Below are 18612 nucleotides of genomic sequence, written 5' to 3'. Positions count from 1 at the left end.
AAGTCCCTTTTTAATAATTTCTGATCTGTTTCCCAAGCTTCTCATGAGTTCTAGTTCTGGTGGACAGTTTGTCCTTCTGGTCTTTTTACTAAATTATTGAACTGTTAAAATATTTCAGTATTGTTTTACTCTGCTAGTGTTTGTAATGTAAATTTGCTATTCCTTTTTTCAGGTAGAGTTTTGAGTTGTGTTTGAAATTTTAGTTCATGCTGAAATTATAACAGCAACAGCAAATGGTGTTTGATTTTTCCGAGTAATGACCGAGTTGGTCTAGTGGGTTTTTGTAAGAACAAAGGAGAAATTATTATTTCTGAAAAAGAAAAGTTGATGAACTGTTGACCTTTTTCATTTAAAATCATATTGAAGAAAGTATTCAGCTGAATTATAAAGAACTTGCATTCAGTTTCTGCGAGGTGCTGAAGAATCTGACGCCAGTTGTTCTCTCTTTTAAGGCAGTGCCCTAAACATCAGGTTGCTTATTCTACCACCTTTTTTAATTGCTTGAAATGTTTACCCTATCTGAAACCAATTAAGGAGGAAAATTGGGAAGGATGTGTATTTCAGAAATTGTACATGATAATGGTTAAGGCTAAGTAATTACAATCTCTGTTCTAACTCAGACAGTACTTGCCCTGTATTCTAATAACTGGATTGTTTTCTGAAGTCAGTACACAAGTCTGAAGTGTGGGAAATATTAAGTTTCTACACTTTAGCTTTGCTAAAACAAAAATAAATGTTGCAAAATGGATTAAATGCACATGTCTCTCTGGCTTAACAAATAGCAAATCCTCTGTTCTGGTTAAACCTATTTAAATTTCTTTCAGCAGTTTCGTGTTTTTCTTCTGCGGAGGATACTGTTCACTGGCTATTGGCATAAACTGTAATTTATGCATAATTGCAATTAACATGAATCTTTACACTTCAATTAATAATACAGTTGAATTAAGACATAGGAAGCTGATAAACATTTTCAGAAATTAATAACAATCATACTTCAGTATGAGGCCATAAACAAAACTTCACTGGAACTAGCACTCTAAACTCGTTATGTCAGTACAGTACAGCATCACTTATGAATTATTTTTTTCTTATACTGAAATCTGTTCTTCAGACATTCAGTATAGTCATTCCTTGCGTACCAAATCACAGAGTCTATTCTAAGTAATACCAAGTTATCCTGACTGTTAAGATGAATGGACCATGTACTTATGTGATTACCTTTTAGTAGTGGGTTTACAAAAATTTTAATAATAACAGGAAAATCTGTGGACTCTTGCAAGCAAATGTGAAACATGATTGAATGGCTTTCTAGTTCGGGAAGGAGATGGTTAGCACGAAACACTGGGCTAGTGATAACGTTAACTTGTGGCTTGGAGCCACTGTGTGACCTCAGGTGAAAGTATTTTAAGAAGAAAGCTTTTTTCAGAATATAAATTTAAAGTGTGCCCTGTATGTGTGTAGCAAAAGATTATTCTCTTCCTTCATACTGCTTTCATCTCCTATTTCCAAACAGCCTTTAGCAATTGTTGAAGGCAGTTCTAGAGAACTAAAACTAGGAAATTATAACAGGAAACCAAGAGGTTATTAGAATCTCTTTCTCAAGTTATGATAGATTAGTAGTTGCATTATTTAGTACCCTTGTAGCCATGAGTTTCATTACCATTTCTTATGCAGGAGTACTTACGTGTACAACAGAAACAGTCATGCAAGTCTGCTTAGCATGAAGAAGTAGTTTTGTTTTGTTTTGTTTTTTTTAATTATTATTGTTTTTATTAGCTCCTTCTGTTTTAGTATATACAGTCATTTGGGATGGCAAAAAAACCTTTCAACATTATTTGTTTGGCAGTGTTACACTTAATTAGACTATAGTATTGATGCTTTGAAATTGTGAATTAAATATTAGAGTAGTTTTCTGTAGCTTTTAAGAACAGAATGCTACATTCATTCTGCAAATAATTTACATTTAGTAAATACTTATGTCTGATCCTTCCTAAAGAAATAGTGTAGTATTTGTACCTCCCCTTCTTATTTCTCAAAAAGAAAAATGTAAATATTTTCCCTGTGGTAGCTTTTGTCCTCATTTCAACTTAACAATTTAAGAATATATTAATTCTAGTAGTTTCTAAATGTATACTATTCACCAGTTCTCAGTTTTGAATTAACACAAAGGGCAGTTACAATGTTCCCTAGCCTTCATTTTTTTTCCATCCTCTCCCTCTCAAAATTTCATCTTACTTCCCATTTGTTCTTTAAATCCCTACTCCAGACTTACCCTTTTTGCAAAGAAATCAGCAGTAAATATTACATAAAGCTTAGAATATACAAGTATTTCTGTGTCCATAGAGACACCTTGAAATCAAATAGTTTTGTGAAGTGGGAAGGAGCTTTGGGACTGCTGATTTAGTTTATGAATAATTCCAAATCCATCTGAAACTGTGTTATTCAGCCTGTGGGCATAATGGCAAAGAGGCATTTAGGGATTTAGGAATTACATGATGATAATGCAATATTTACTTCTTATTTTCCTTTGCAAGCCCTTTTTAAGGAGAAAGAGATGGACAAGCAAAAGCAGAGAAATGTTCATTCTGATTCTTCCTCATTATTTTACCCTTTTGTGTTCTGTGAATGTTCAGGAAGTAACTGGATTTTAAAAAAAGATATAAGTTCTTTGTCGTCATCACAAAAATTTTTAAAGTATTTATCATTTCATCTTTTCGCAAACAAACTATTTAGAGATTGATATTAAATTAGCATCAAGTATTTGCAGCAGCTCACTAATGCTAGAAGATGTGACAGAACCTATTGGTGGAAGAGTGCGTGAAAATAGAGGGTAACAAAGAAAAAAAAGCATAATGATTTTGAGCATTGAAAAGGTTTTAGGGGTAGTGACCCAAAGGGTGGAAGACACAGATCTTTGGTTTGAACTAGTTCCTTCATTGTCATTTTATTAATTGTCTAAAGGGGAGATAATTTTATAATGTCTCAAATATCTGCCTCGTATCTCAGGGCTTAAATTAGAATAACTGTGATAGAATGCTTCATAAATTAGGCAGTGGGTTTTTCAGCTGAATAAGGTCTTATATTTTTTTTTAATTGTTAAAAATTGGCTTTGTTAGTTGAAATATAAATTAAAGTTGTGTCTCAGACTGATGATAATGTTTTTAATTTTAGGATATCTTGTATTATGAACAGCTTAAGTCAAATGTGATTCAGCACGACCTTTTAGTGGACAGCCTGATTTACAAAGTAAGTAATTCACTAAACAGTGATTAAGTGATTTATATACTCATCACACCGCTATATTGGGTTTTTTTAACAAAGACAGTGTTGGATGGTTTGGTTTTAAGGAGGGTATGAGTGATTAGTAATTGAATTTATTGTTGTAAACTCTCTCCTTGTGCCTGTGTTAGCTCTTGTGTAAGACATTTGTTTGAGTTGAGTCATAAAGAAATGGTAACTTCATTTGAAGGAATAACTGGTTTTGCAAGGGAGCAAGCACAGGGCTCTGACCACTGCCATTTCAAGTTGCAATTCCAAATACTTTAACAATCAAGTTAATTTTTTAATTTTAAAATATGGAGTATATGCTGAACTACAGCTCTTTCATGATTCAACGGTGAAAGTGTCTTCTGCCACTGTGTTGCATTTAGCTTCTACAGGAGTCTGAAAAGATGTCTTTTGGCTTCAAACTGCTGTGGTTTTTGGTTACAGGATGTAAAGCTGACAGCAAGCAATGATGACTACTATTTTGTATTTGAGGATTATTTATATCAGGTATGTAACATTCTTAGGAAAGCTAGTAAGTATGCTGCAGTGGAATTGTATCATCTTTGGAGTAAGAATTGCCTCTGTGTCTCATGTGTAGGCAGAGTACAGTAGGACCCTAGACAGGTGTGTCTGCCGCATTACATATACTTTCCCTTCTGAATAACAGTCTTGTACACTTAAACAGAGTAAGCAGGACTAAATCTCCTACTCTGAAGGTCCCTACACAATGTCTTTCCAATGCAGTAAGCCAGAAAATATGAAGTCTGCCATATTCTTCCCTTTTCCAGCTTTGCAATAATAAAACGATTAACTGCTGTGGCATACAGAGAAATTAAGACTGGAGAGGTATATTCAGGGTTCCAGGGTTGTTTTTTTTTTAAAAAAAAGTGATATTACTTTATAGTGACCTACCGCAATACACATAAAAGATACTGTATTGACATATTTTATATTGAAGGCATTGATTCTGAATGAGGTAGTGATACGTATGGTTACTTTTAGGATTGCTCCCATTCTAAAGCTGCTTCTAGCAATGGGGAACCCAGCTAATTTATACAGAATTATCTTCATTACTGCCTGTCAAATGCACTTAAATAGAAGGAGATTACATTTATGTATTTCCTAATGTGTAGTTGATTGCAGTGTCAACATAAATGTCATGCAGCAAATTTACCATTTCCACAGTGCTTTCAATTTCATTAGTCACATCTGTTAGGTTAGACTTGCTTAATTTTTTTGGTTTAGAGCTACGTGAAACTAAATGATTTCTTCTTTGATGGCAATACGTAAAACTGCTAGTAATTTTAACTGAGCAAGAAACTGTCTTAATGCTGCTTAGGCCATATAGATATAAAAATATGCGTAACTATTTAAGCATACTATTCAATCATGTCTAAATACAGTATTTTAGCATAATAAGCGTTTAAATATTAATACTTAAAATTATAACCTCATGAAATCATAGCCTTTTTTACCTAAAAATAGTTACAGTATTAAGATCTGTATCTGAATTTGTTTCTGAATGAAAATTTGAAAAGTGACTGCATAATGACAACTCAAACACTGATATTTATTCACTAAAATATTTACATGGAGAAGTTTTTTGTGATTTAATGGTCAATGATGATCTTCATTATTGTGACATTATCTCTTCATCATAGGGTGTGAAAACCTCATTCTTATTTCTGCTTCATTTATGTATAGACTACTAAGGAGTGTTAATTAGTCATTAACTGACAGTTCCAGTGGACACAGGATTATAATCTATGAAAGAATATGAACTAGTATGCAGTATGATCTTTTGTTTCAAGACCATCAGAAATAGATTTTGTTCATCATTCTCAAAATATAGCACAGTTGAATATTTTGATTTTTTTATATATCACTATTAACTAAAAGAATGATTGAGGAATGAAAATCATAAAAAGGACTAAACTATCCTTAGTAATGTGAAGGAGAGTCACCAAAAATCTTTGAAAAATTAAGTGGCTAGTTTTACTGCAAGGCTTTGAGGCAAAGAATATCTCAAACTTCTAATTAATAATTGTTCTAGTTTTGTTTGGTGCTTTGTGGTATTCTTCAGACTCTTTTCTAGATGAAAGTTATCTGCTTTCCCTGATAATTTTCTCTTCCAACTTAATTTGCAAATGTGTTGCTGGAAAATGATTTTGTCCTATGGCCCATGGAAAAATTCTGCCGTATGAGTTACTCAGATACACAATAGTATTTATTGATTTCATATGATAACTGGAATTAAATATTGGCTAAATAAAATAAGTAATGAAAATGTTAGTTTAAACCAGATAAATTATTTCTATGTTTGGGTTTGTGGGGTTTTTTCCATGACTAGTTAGTGCCTTCAAGTTTTCCAAGTTGTTGAGCAGAGTGTGTGTGGCATTTGTCTGTGTATTACCTAATAGATAAAGCATCCATCAAAACCAGAAAATTTGCATGTAAAATAACAATGAGTTTATTTGGCTGGATTATTGGTACCTCTTTAGTGGTATGCAGTACTTTCCAGGAAGTACCCTGTGAAATGATGTCATTTATTTCCTTTAATATCTTTGCTTTCTTTACGGTTTACATATTTTTATTACTTCTTTAGAAAAAAGTAAAAAATAGAGTACACTTACTTTTAATACGGTAATGTTTTTTTGACAAAAGCTTTGGCCTTGGTTTTTTTTTTTTCCTCAGTCCTTTGAGTTCAGTGGTTTTCTTTTCAGTTTTCATTATAAATATCCAATAGTTTGCAAAACATTTCTGTACTTAAAAAGGGGTTTCTGTCATTGTTTTCTTTAGCATTATCATCTTTGTGAATGACAAAAGTAATATATGAATCAATAAATTTGTAAATTCATTATTTCAGGCCAGAGGTTCAATTTGAATACTTTAGTCTTACATCCTGCATAATGAATATATGCAAAGAACCTCACCCAGCAGTTTTTAGGTATAATCATAACAACGTTTGAGCTAGAGTCTAACTCATATAAAGATGCATAGTCTTAACTTAAAGACTTCCAGATACTGGTACTGGACACTGTATTCCTACAAAAGGGGGCCTCAAATTAAGGTTACATTCTTTCCCCTATGAGAGAACATAATTTGTGTCCTTTTTAGATTAGTTTCTTTTTTCTTTCACCTCAGTTAACATATACAGAGAATTACATTTGCCTGTGTATTGTTATTGTCAGCTATATTTTGGCAGCTATGGAAATTATTGTGTATTGTGCAAAAATAATATTTAGCTTAAACTGTTTGAGATAAAGAAATTATTTATTTTTTAAAAGATGTTTGTATCTGAGAAATAGTTTTGAGGTTCAAAAGAGGAAAAAGTCTCAAAATATGACCTGCTTTACATAAAGATAAAAAAAAAAAAAAAAAGCAGTGATGTTCAGCTGTCACAGTGTTTCGGTTTTGCATGTTTCCTTTTGACAAATGCCAGTATCTGGCAAATGTTTGCAATAATTAGTTGAAGGAAAAATCCATTCGTTTTTATTCACAATAAATTACGTAGTGAAAGACCATCTAAAACATTTCCACCTTTTACACCTCGGCTACAGTTAAAACAAGCAAACAAAGAAACAAACAAAACCTGCAAGAGCAGAGGGTTTCAGGTATGCAGAAAAGCAGCAAAGTTGAAATCTCTCTTACTTCTGCCCTCTTGTGTACATTCTTGATAGTGCAACTTTCATTGCATGAAAAGGTAAAAAATTTTAAGTACAACACTAATTATTACATTTTTCACAACTGTATATAGGATAAGATCCTTTATTGTTAATGTTTTCTAGGAATGCTTTTACTATTGAATTTTATGCTCAATTGCTGTGACTACTGGATTTTTTCATTTATGTAAACAAAAACATCAAATCTATTTTACAAAATGCAGTGTGCTTTTCAGAACTTAGAAATACGAGGTGAACATTATAATCTCTGCTTTTTGAAAGAACTGGATATCATGCAAGCATTCTGTAAAGCTCCTGGGAGTGAAAGCAAATGTAAGGATCAGTGTTCTGGAACGGCACACATGAAAAAATGTAAATGTTTCATTTGCTTATTCACTTACTAGGACTTCCCCAGGTCATAGTAACTGGATAGAAAAATAATCTAATAGACATCAAAGCAGCCAGTTGTGTGCATGGTCATTAATGATGTGACAGAAGAGGATAAACCTGTGCTGAGAGGCAAAGAGGGTTGGAGAACGTGGATATTTTACTGACAGCAAATGAATATGAAAGTAAAATCATAGCAAGTTCAAAGTGAGCCTGGGAATTTGAATAGGAAAGTAAACTAAGTTAGTCAAGAGCCTTCGACCTTATTAGGTCTCTTCAATAGCATCTAACAGGTGCTAATTAAGGCAGGTCCTTAAATCTGTTCTGTTTGACATTGCTTTGGTGATCCAGTAAGTCAGCTGATTTTTAGATGCTGTCTTTTCTGCAGGTGTTGCTCTGTTTTTCCCGAGATACATCTGTATTGGAGCACTTTACTTACAGTAGTGCCACCCCACCCAAATCATACATACAAGGTAAAAGGAGTTCTTTTAAAAAAGATTATGTAGCTTTTTGTTGACTGCTGCACTAATACAGTATGCGAATTTGCTTTATGTTCATTACACTTAGTCGACTACATTTAAAAGAACGTTAATAAAAACTTCATGTATCCAGTTGACATCTGCACAGATTCTACTATGACAGCTTAGAAGCTGATCACATGAAGGGCAGATTACAATGTTGTTCTTTTACTGTAGTTTTCTGTGTATAATTCTCCAGTGTTCTACCAAAATAAATTAAACATGCAACTATGACAGTATGGTAAAATCTTGACATCTATCTTCATTAGAGCTAGATGTTTAAATACACAACATTGTCCTCTGCAACTTCAATAACCTTAGCAACTGGAAGTGGTGGTAGGATGTTACCTTCCCAAAGCAGTGCGTTTTGCAGATATTTGTAGACAGGAGCAGAACATGTTGCTGAAGAATAGTGGTCTCCGTTCAAAGGTTTGGAAGAGCTCTACCAAGCATACTGATTTTTTTCAAAGCATGGCATCTTCCAGAGTGTTAGCTTACTTTTGGATGTTCTTTGGCTTAAATTCTCATATGTGAGTCTTATTTTTCTGAACAATCTTAAATTTATTGGTTCAGTCCACTTGCCTTCTCCACCAACTTCTAATGCCATACCTCTGGACTCTGCTTCCTTGCTGCTTAAATCCTCACCTTTTCCAACCACGACTTGGCTTTATCCGGAGATTCCTAATTTTGTCTTCCTTCTTGAATCATTCAGCCATCCAATCACTTTTTTTTCCATCTTTACCTTCTGCATTCCCATTTTCTTCCTCGGTCCCTTGTGCCAGTGTGTTTAGCCAGATGTGATCCCCCTACCAAGTACTTTATGAACAGGACCTCTGCTGACAGTTTTCCTCTTGCTTCTTGTGTCACCAGAGGCAATGTTTGTTTTCTAATTTTTTTTCTTCCTCCTTTATTGCTTTGTAGGTCTTTTCTCTCTCTTTAGCTGAATTAGGGAGTTTTCTTTATCTGCTTCTTGACACAAGCAAAGGGCTCACTTGAGAGCAGAACAGCAGTGGGATCCCAGGTCTCACATCAGGCACACAGCCACGGCAGCCCAGAAACACAGCTGTGGGGGAAATTGTGCTTATTCCTACACGTATCTGGGGAATTAAGTTGCCAAAATCTAAATCTGCTGAACCTGTGCAGTGTAAATCTAAAAGGCTTGAGGGTCCGATATTTGGCGATTTTTCCAAGAGATGTTCTTTATGCTAAAAATACTGTCCTTCCAGGTTAGAACTCCCAGCTGTACAGTAAGCAAACTATTGAAAGAAGAAAAAAAAATTGTTTTAGTTTAATTAAACAATTGATTGCTGTAATTGCAAACCACAGTATTTTATTTTCATGGGGTAGTAGACAAGAGCTTTGCAGGGTAATTTTGAATTTAATTCAGTCAATTCATGCTACAGGAAAATATCTAAGTCCAGATTCTATTGAACCTGACAATAATTCCCTGCTAAATTCTTCAGTAGAGTGAACAAAATACAATAGATCTAAAGGACCTCTGAGTATTCTATAAATTTTCGTATAAGTAATTACATTTTCTAGTTGAGTGAGAAAATAATTTTTAAATTATTTAAAATGAAAATGAGAAATCATTTTAAAGCTAAAAATTACAGGTTTTAATTAGTTGTAATTATGCTTAAAAACACTTTTATATTTCTAAATAAATTGTTCATTTTTTAATAGTGGATTTGAAGTTATTAGACTCTCTAGTTGAAACATGGTTAATTAAAATAGCATGTTCATTTTGCAGGGAAGATAAAAAGCTCTATGGTCAGTCTATACTATTGTCTTGACTTAATTAATCTTTTGTATCCAACAGATTACTTACGTTATTTTTTTTTTGTTATATCAAAACTATACCATCCGTCTTCCTCTCTGTTGCAGGCTTAATGAAGCCTTGAGTATTTTTTTATCTGTTCTGATATCTTTTCAAATGCCTTTCCTGACCCCTTAATCGTATCCTCTCATAGAGCTTCACTGTCTTCAAGGTCTGCAGCAAACATCTTTAGAGCTCCTAAGACACACGCAAATAAAATCTCTATGGGACAGCATTGCTGAAATCCTCCTCTGTTTTGCTGTTTGTCATCCTCCCTTACAGGTGCTGCATTTTAGTTTTATGTCTGACACCTTACCTGCCCTATTGCATTGCTTGCTTGTTTTAAACAATATCAAATAGTCAATAATGTGATTAGTTATGATTTTTATAATTGTAACTTAGAATCTGCCTTTTTAATTTAAATATTTACATCTTTTAACAGTTTAATCACATTTTAATTATGGTTTGATGATTCACAGGAAAACTCGGAATGGAAGAATATGCTGTTTTCTATCCTCCAAATGGTAAGAATTATACTATTGCTTCCTCTAGTGGTAGATGGGAAAGATACAGGATTTTTTTTCTCAAATACAGGATAACTTCTTTTTCTATTACAATTTAGGTTTTGCTGTCACTCTGCGAAATTCATTAATTTAAAGGAGTAAGCTGGACTGAAGCTACTCCAAAACCACATTCAGCCTGGTGTTAGTAGTCACATATGGAGTTTGTCTATGTGTGTGGGAAGGAGAAGAAAAAACAACTTCTGGTGCAGCAGCTTGTATTCCAGTCTTGCATCGCCACTTAGAGGATCTGAATGATATGTGCTGAAACTGTCTGACCCCCCAGATTTTTCAGTACTCAACAAACCACACCTTAATGTCTTTTCCATTCGAAATTTGTGTTAATTTTAAAAATTCAGGCATAACGAATCCATATAATTTTAAGCTAATATCGTTGTTGTTGTTGTTACTTCAGTTATTGAAATTCTGGGGTTTAGCTCTTGTTTTGACCATTTCAATCCCTGTCTATTGAATCCTTTCCCTGTTTTTGCGCTGCATTAGTATTTTAAGTTCAAGCTCTTTGCTCTTGCTTTCAAGGCCTTACATCACCAATCTTAAATCTGTGTCTTTGGCCTTGTCTTCTTTGTGTTCTGTCTTCCAGTGGTGTCAGTTGTAGCACATACCTTTATTCCCCCTTCTTCCATTTTTGCCTCCGCAATTCTTTGTAGCTTTGTAACCGTGACGTGGTGTCCTTAGGACGTTTTGTGAAAGCAGCTCTTTCTTACTGGTCCTATATGAAAATTAATGAATGGGAGCTAAGGTCAGCTGGAAAGGAGGAGAGAACTGTTATGATACAACTGCCAAGTCCTCTAAATGTTTTATCTGAGTGCTACATGAATTACTAGAGGTCTTGGCCTCCTTTTTTCCTGCTCCCTCCTTGTCAGTGCATGACATTTATGGGGTGTCATTTATCTGAAATTAGTTTCTGATTTCAGCAAAGCTTATACGTAGTAACTTCATGGAAACAGAGCTTTCCTTGGCTTTCTAGGAACTGTAGCACGTGTTTAAGCATGTAGTTGGTTGTGCTGAAGTAAGTGATACAATTCCTGTACTGAAATATTTACAAGATTGAGGTCTAAGACCACAGGTGCCATAGCAAGAAAATATTTTATTCCTATGGTAGGCAAAATACAATTTAGAAACTTGGGGGGAAAAATACTTTTTTTTTTTTACATGGATAAAAAGAAATATAAAAGAACAAAAAAAGAAATATTTTTGTTTTGTAGGTGTAATTCCTTTTCATGGCTTTTCTATGTATGGTAAGTGTGACTCTCATAAACTCAAAACCTCGGGATTGCTTTTTATCCTATTGCAGTTTAAAGCTGTACGTACTTTTCTGCAACTTTTAAACTTGTATTCTGTTCTTTGTGTATGAAGACTGTTGTACATAATTTTAAAAATTCCAGGCTGTTTCTATTTACTTACATTACAGGTCACTGCCGTGTGGGAGTTCCTTCTTTGAGAGCTAATAGCTGAGCTATACATCCTAATGTATATGAATAGAGGGGATGAAGTTTGTTGACAGAGTGCTCTTTTGTTGTGTTTCACTACTGGGTAGACCAAGTTACCTGTGAAGAGTTCTTAAAAACATGAATTATGTGAATGGCCTGTTGCTGTATCCATTTGCCTAGAACAGGCATTAAAGGAGCATTAAATGATAGAATGGTTGCTACTTTACTGCGTAGAGGAAAGCTCAAATATCAACAAGATTTCTAGGGAAAGAGCAGAAAAACCTCCTCAGGTCTCAGACGTAACAAGGCAGCTAGGGCAGAGATACTCCAACAATGTGAGTCTATTACAGCTTTTCAGTTTTTTCCTTTCATTTATCAAAGGTGTTTGTGGCATCATAGGGCAAGCAGATTTTAAGATTGTACTTAAAATGCTGTCTTCTACTAATAATAAAGTTTAAAGGCGATTTAAATGTGAAATGCAAATCTGAACCCAAGTAGGGAGTCTTAAGTCTTTGAAGTAATGACCAGCTTAGTTACAAACTCTTCCTTAGGTACTCAGAGGCTTCCAGTTTCCCTGTGTGAAACCGCTTTTCAAAATGTTTGGATTTGACTCTGCCTTTGAGAAAAGTGTCTCTCAAACTGGGTGTGAGCTTCTTCCCTCCCTCCTGTCCTCTCTCTTTGCAAGGGCTCGGAATATGCCGGTTGTGAGAAGGAGGGAGGCTGAAAAGCAAGGCAGTAGAAACATGTTAGTGTAGCTCCAGGCTGTGGGTATGGTAGCTGGGACCAAGCAGAGCATCCTGTGTGCTCCATGCTGTGCTGCTTTAGGAGGAAGTTTCTGGGCCCTTATGTAAATCCTGTACACTTTTGCATGTTGGCATGCATACACTTGTAGGGTGCCACCTGCCAGGCACGGTTCTGTTATCCTCCCTGCCTTTATGTACATACGCACCCTGCCAAGTCTTCCACCTCCATCTTAAATTACTAAAAACATACGCACTAGTAACACCTTCTGCTTTTCTTACTCCTACGTAAATACGCATTCCTGTGAACATCTCACCCTACCTTAGCACCCCACCTCTCATAGACTTATGCCACTGTTTTCTATTAATCCACCTTCTCTGATATATATATATGAAAATGAATTCACATGTGCATACACCCATCTATAGATATATAAATGTACGTGTATCTATGTGCATATGTATACATATGTATGCAGACAAATGTATCCATATTCCTAGCTTTGTGTAACTAAAACTGAAAGGGAAGATGAATGTAGAGATAGAGACTATGAGTGTCTTAAAATGTAAGCTGTCATCCATAATGAGTGCACCTGTAAAATGAAGCAGTAGATGTGCTGAGTGGACAGATAAAAAGGCTGTTTACAGACATGTACATAGAACAACTCTCTGTGAAACATGCATTGAATGAATAGAGTAGCAATCAGAGGGAACTGATCTTGTTTGTGCAGCATATACATACAACAGATATATCTGTATGCTAGACTTTTAGAAAAAGAAAAAAGGGACTTATTGAAAACCAGTTTGAGAACGGCTGCTATTCAAATGTAGCCAAGTCTTATTTTGAATCAGGTATACTAAAAGACTTCTAAACAATAAACTACCAAATGTCCATGGTTTTCAGATCTTAAAAGAAATGAACAGGTCTCTATCAGTCTGTCATACTTATGTGATGTTATTGTGGCAACCAAAAGCTATATTTTTAATATTTTCGTTTTCACAACACCCATCTTCAAGCAGTAAACTTATTCTAGTCTTACAAATGGGGAACCAGTTCGGAGATGGTCACTAGCCCAAGGGCACACTGGAAGTTATAGATGGTTGAATCAAAAACTTGCACTGTTCAACATATCGCTGCCCTACACCCCACAGAAGCTATCCTTAAGGCGGAAGGCAGCACTGTAGCAAGCAGGATTGGATTAGTTTAGATTCTTGAAATATATAGAACTGTTACATAGGATGTATTGTACTCCCTTTCTTAACTGATTACATGAAATGATAGACTCTATTATAAAATACTTCTTTCTAAATAATCGGGTTAGTATTGTTTTTGTAAATTGTACTATAAATTACTTGTTTTTTCCTCATGCTTCACACACTTAGTCATTGAACTCTTTTAGGAGTTTACAGTGTTGAATCAATTGTAATTCTTTTATCCTTTCAGTTGCTCCACTTTGTTTTCTGTACCATGAACCTTCCAAATTGTATCAGATATTCCGTGAGATGTATGTGCGTTTTTTCTTCAGACTCCATTCCATCTCTTCTCATCCCTCTGTAAGTTCATTACAAATTAAAACCCACTCCCTTGATATTCTATTTGCTATGGAACAATAATATACAGTGGCATGATTTTCTGTGTGATTGAAATATATCCTTTTAAATATAATGAAATATTTCAGAAATGCTTGGAAAAATTATTAGGTAACTCCAGTTTGGTTATTTTTCTTCGTCAATGTTAGTCTTTGCTATAGAAAATAATGTACTTTAGTATAACACAGCTCTCATTTAATGAGGGTGTGGGGGTTTTTTTTGAGTCAAGTCTTTTATATAATAGATGTCTCAGTTCAAAAGGTCACTTAAATGCCTACTCACTTCCATTTTAATTGATGACATGTAAGTGCACACAAGTATTTTCTGGGGTAGAGGGACTGAAATATAGTCATATACATACTGATATTGTTTCAATGATATTGAGTTAATGTCTATTTCTTTAACTCAAGTATCTTGTGTGACAGCATGTGCTTTTTAGCACTACTAGATGAATTTAAATGATCTGATTATGTTTATGACCAGGACCAGCTGTCTTGAATGCAAGACAGTTGTAAAAATGTAAGACAATTGTGGAAACTGGCTTATCTTCTCTTTTTTAAGAATAAAACATAGTAAATATATTTTTTTTTCTCCTTCACAAAGGGCCAAATAGTTATATAACTTTTTGAAACCATTTTCTGGTTAAGAGAAAATCCTTTCCTCAATACACCAATTCAAGGCTGTGCATTGTGCTTTCAGTCATTAATAGCAGGGAAACAGGTCAAATAGGAATCTATTAATTTTCATGGTAATTTTTAAAAGAAATTTTAAAATGTGTTTACATTTAACTTTTTTTGTAGTTACCCCATTGCTGCTTGGTTTTAGTTATCAGAGGGATACTATTTCACACATCCTCTGTTTTTTAGTGCAACTGAGGTCTATTTCATCAAAGTGGAAATATTTCAAGTAGGTCATGTTATAATAACCCACTAAGTACTTAGACCCTGACATACAAATACCATAAGTAACCTGGAGCCAAAAGGGACTGTCACAACATATAGTGCTGCTAACGCATACATAGAATTGTAGGAACAAGGCTTTAGTGACTGAAGGCATTAGAGCTGCTTGTGCCCTGCTTACCTGAGCTGTATATTATATTGAATTAAAAATTCATGCATGCTTACATGCTGATACTGTTTTCTGAGATTTGACAGGATAAGTGTTAGTATTCAGGATATGATCTTGTTTCATTAGGGCATTGTATCGTTGTGTTTGCTGTTTGAGACTCTTCTACAAACCCATCTGCCCCAGCTCTTTTATCACCTTCGAGAAATTGGGGCTCAGCCGTAAGTATTTCTTTCTGACTTGCTACAAATGTTGCAGATTCATGTTCTGAAAACGCTATTCTGTAGTACTTCAATTTAAAAGATGTGGGAAATTATTCAAAAGTGCAAACATCAATGTGCGATTTTCCTTGAAAGTCAGTTGTAGTCCTTTGTCTAACCTGCATATATGTCCTTTGTACATTTCTTCTGTACATTCTATGAAAGGAAAATTGCTCTATGAGAAAAGCTGCCTTGTTCAGCTAAGCTTCAGTTATTCATGCCAGATCTGATAGAACGAAATGATTTATTTCCTAGGGGACAGAAGACAGAGATATGTTAGTTGCAGCAGAAGCTATTGGAAGGGGGGAGAGAGCAAGAGCCTGTTGTTCTGTAGTGTACTCATGGCACCAAGTGCAATAGAACCTGAAAGTCTTGCTGTTATAATTGGTATCCATCATAATAGCATAATAGCAGAAAGGATGAAACGTGGGGAGTGATAATAGGTGAGGATCCCTCTAATGTGATAGTTTAGGCAGAATATTTTAATGATATAGTATTTTGTCAAATGAGATGCTAGTTTTCTGATGGCTGTTGCAAAGGAAAATATTGATTATTAATGCAGCAAGAGAAAATGGCTATTCTTCCTGGAAGAGAAAGGCAGAAGAATTGAAACATTTTCAGTTTATAGAGTATCTGTCTGATCATTATGGGAAACAAGAAATGCAATAACTGTTGTTTATCACTTGTTTGCAGGCTACGAATTTCATTTAAATGGATGGTACGAGCATTTTCTGGTTATTTAGCTACAGATCAGCTCTTGCTTCTCTGGGACAGAATCTTGGGATACAACTCTCTAGAAATTCTTGCTGGTAATAGAATTATTTTTACAGAATGTGTTAAGTCGAGGTGGATGTAAGGCAAATACATGTTAGCTTCGCTGTATTTTGTGACAAGAAGAAAATAGTTGTTCTTTGAATGCTGAAAGCAGATTACGAGCATGTCAGAGAGTATAACTTTTAGAAAACTAGAATTGCATAAATACTGCATCTCTACCAAAAATATGTAAGGTAATTTTTTTTTATGATGGCGCTCCAAAAATGCTAAGCACTCTTGGAAGAGAACATAGGATGTTCTCCCAGCTTTGGTGGTAACAATAAAAGATTTCATCACCTTTCACAAAATACAAGACTCATGTTACTCATTTATGGCAAGTTCTTCTTCAGTACTTACAGCAACTGAGAGTTCCCCTGATTTTGCTGGATTTCTGCTTTCAAAGTCCCATCTTTTAAGAGACTTTGAAAGTTTTATACTTATTTTTTATAAAGGAAATAGTGTCCTAAAATTTACACAAGGTTTAAGATGAGGGTTCTAAAGAAGACATGTATCTTCGGTTGGGTCAGTTTTTAAATATGAAGTAGGTGAATAGAAGAGAAAAGGTTTATGATTCCATTTTTACGTATACGACAGCTATGGAGAGAGATATAATTATATAAAATAGTACAAAATGAATGAATTTTTGTAATGTTCTATAATATTCACAACTGGAATACTGCTATTTAAATAAATTAAAATTGTTGGCTTAGAAATGAACTAATTGTAAATCACTTTGTCCCTTCTAATTAAAAGCTAGTCATCTTAAACTCAAGCATTTTCACTAAGACTTTTCTGTAAAAATGTTGTGTTTTTTCTATCCATTTTAATGAGTGGCCAAAGAAACTCAAACGCAGCCGTGTGTTGTATATTACTCTTCAGAATCAAAATAATTGCTCTAAGGGAGTGAGAATTGATATTTTATAACAAGATAACTCTAACCACTAATTAACTGGTCAGCAACTTAAATATTGGGCATTTTCTTTCAGTCCTGGCAGCTGCTGTGTTTGCTTTCCGAGCAGTCAACCTGATGGAGGTGACATCACTGGCTGCAGCTGAGGTAAGGATAAGTTTCAGTTAGAGGAGATGATTGAAATAGTTTCCGATGCTTTGCCAACAAGCGTAACTTAAACCTCACATGGCACGTGGTACATCGTGCAAATCTTTCTGCCTAAATTCTTGCCTTAGATAAAAAACTAATGAAATTGTGAACATGCAGTACATATTACTGCTTTTCTGCAGTAAAAGGAAATAAAAGGGTATATTTGCTAAAAAAAAATGCAGTGTTACCAAATTATTTTGTACAGCTAGATTTTTCTCTGTTTTAATATACAATCTGTGTTTGTGGGATATATTGTTTTTAAAATACTGTAGAGATTTGTACATTTTTTTACATTACTATATTTTAATGTAGTTGCTTTTGTGCTTTTTGATATTACAAAGATTTTACAAGATGTCTTTTGTCAATGTTGAATCTGAAATTTCACTGTGAGTACTGTCATGGGAAATTAGAAAATTAAGTTAAGATGAAAATTATTATTGTTTATCTCTAGTAATTTGTTAAAATATTTTTTTTCCCAAAAATCTGGTGATGTATTTTTTCAAACTTTGGGAGCTTGTGATGACTCTCTTTTTATTTTTTTTTAAACATACGTTCATGAGAAGACATTGACTATTTGCGTCATTGCATTGGACTTACTTCACAAGTACTAGCCAAGCCACAGGATAAGGATTCTTAATTCCCAGTTATTTTTAGAAGCAAGTTGAAATGTTAGACCCCTTATTCACCCATGATGCCATGTATATTTGAAGTCAGGCTAACTGCTAAAAAAAAGTTACTTGGTTTATATACATAAACATACGCTTTTTCTTTGAAATGTTAGAATGAGAAATAATACAATAAGGCACTAACATAAACCAGCACAATTTGTTTCTAGCCAGGTCTGAATCTAATTATTGTTAGTATTGTTGTCAGTATTTGAATCTTTTTCTGACTTACTGACTTGCTTTATAGCAGTTTGATTCAAATGTCAAGTTTAACAAGCCTTTTTGGTTTTTATCCTAGGCTGTACTTGCTGACCTTTCAACCCTGAAAGTTATGCCTCTTCTTCAGATCTTCTTATTTGCTACTGTCACTTGATCTGCTTCAACAATACTGGTACCACAATTCTGGTCTGTCTTGAGAAGCTAATCAACTATGCAATGTCTGCATAAAACCAAAATAAAACTGTATGTATGGTATTAATGTAGAAATCATGACCTTAAAATTTTCTAACTGAAAACCATGACTTTGCACACGAGTGTGTGCAGTGCATGCTACTGAATTTCACCGTAACAGCAATGGTTGTTACTTGTACATTGAGAATTACTGCTTGTGCAAATGAACAATATGAATTGGTGTCTAAAATGCATGAGATATTCAGTTAAATAAAGTAAATGTAATTCGTTATCTGAGTTTTGTGATGTTAATGTGGGAGTTGTTAAAG

At 34.3% G+C, this 18612-nt stretch overlaps 1 protein-coding gene across 2 annotated transcripts in view; it reads left to right on the top strand.

Annotated features, from left to right (window-relative positions):
• TBC1D19 (TBC1 domain family member 19) overlaps nt 1-18266 on the top strand; it is a 53595-nt gene extending 35329 nt beyond the window's left edge. For both annotated transcript variants that reach the window (XM_086464227.1, XM_086464225.1), the window contains 10 exons: nt 3172-3246; nt 3712-3774; nt 7705-7789; nt 10130-10174; nt 11437-11469; nt 13846-13955; nt 15186-15277; nt 16010-16125; nt 17116-17186; nt 18192-18266. In XM_086464227.1, the coding sequence (XP_086320353.1) occupies nt 3172-3246; nt 3712-3774; nt 7705-7789; nt 10130-10174; nt 11437-11469; nt 13846-13955; nt 15186-15277; nt 16010-16125; nt 17116-17186; nt 18192-18266 (765 nt within the window). The remainder of the gene's footprint in view (nt 1-3171; nt 3247-3711; nt 3775-7704; nt 7790-10129; nt 10175-11436; nt 11470-13845; nt 13956-15185; nt 15278-16009; nt 16126-17115; nt 17187-18191) is intronic.
• The last annotated feature ends 346 nt before the right edge of the window (nt 18267-18612 follow it).

This window comes from Leptosomus discolor, chromosome 4, assembly GCF_034619465.1.
Source record: "Leptosomus discolor isolate bLepDis1 chromosome 4, bLepDis1.hap2, whole genome shotgun sequence".
Lineage (NCBI taxonomy): Eukaryota > Metazoa > Chordata > Aves > Leptosomiformes > Leptosomidae > Leptosomus > Leptosomus discolor.
This window is presented reverse-complemented; position numbering and strand designations above follow the sequence as displayed.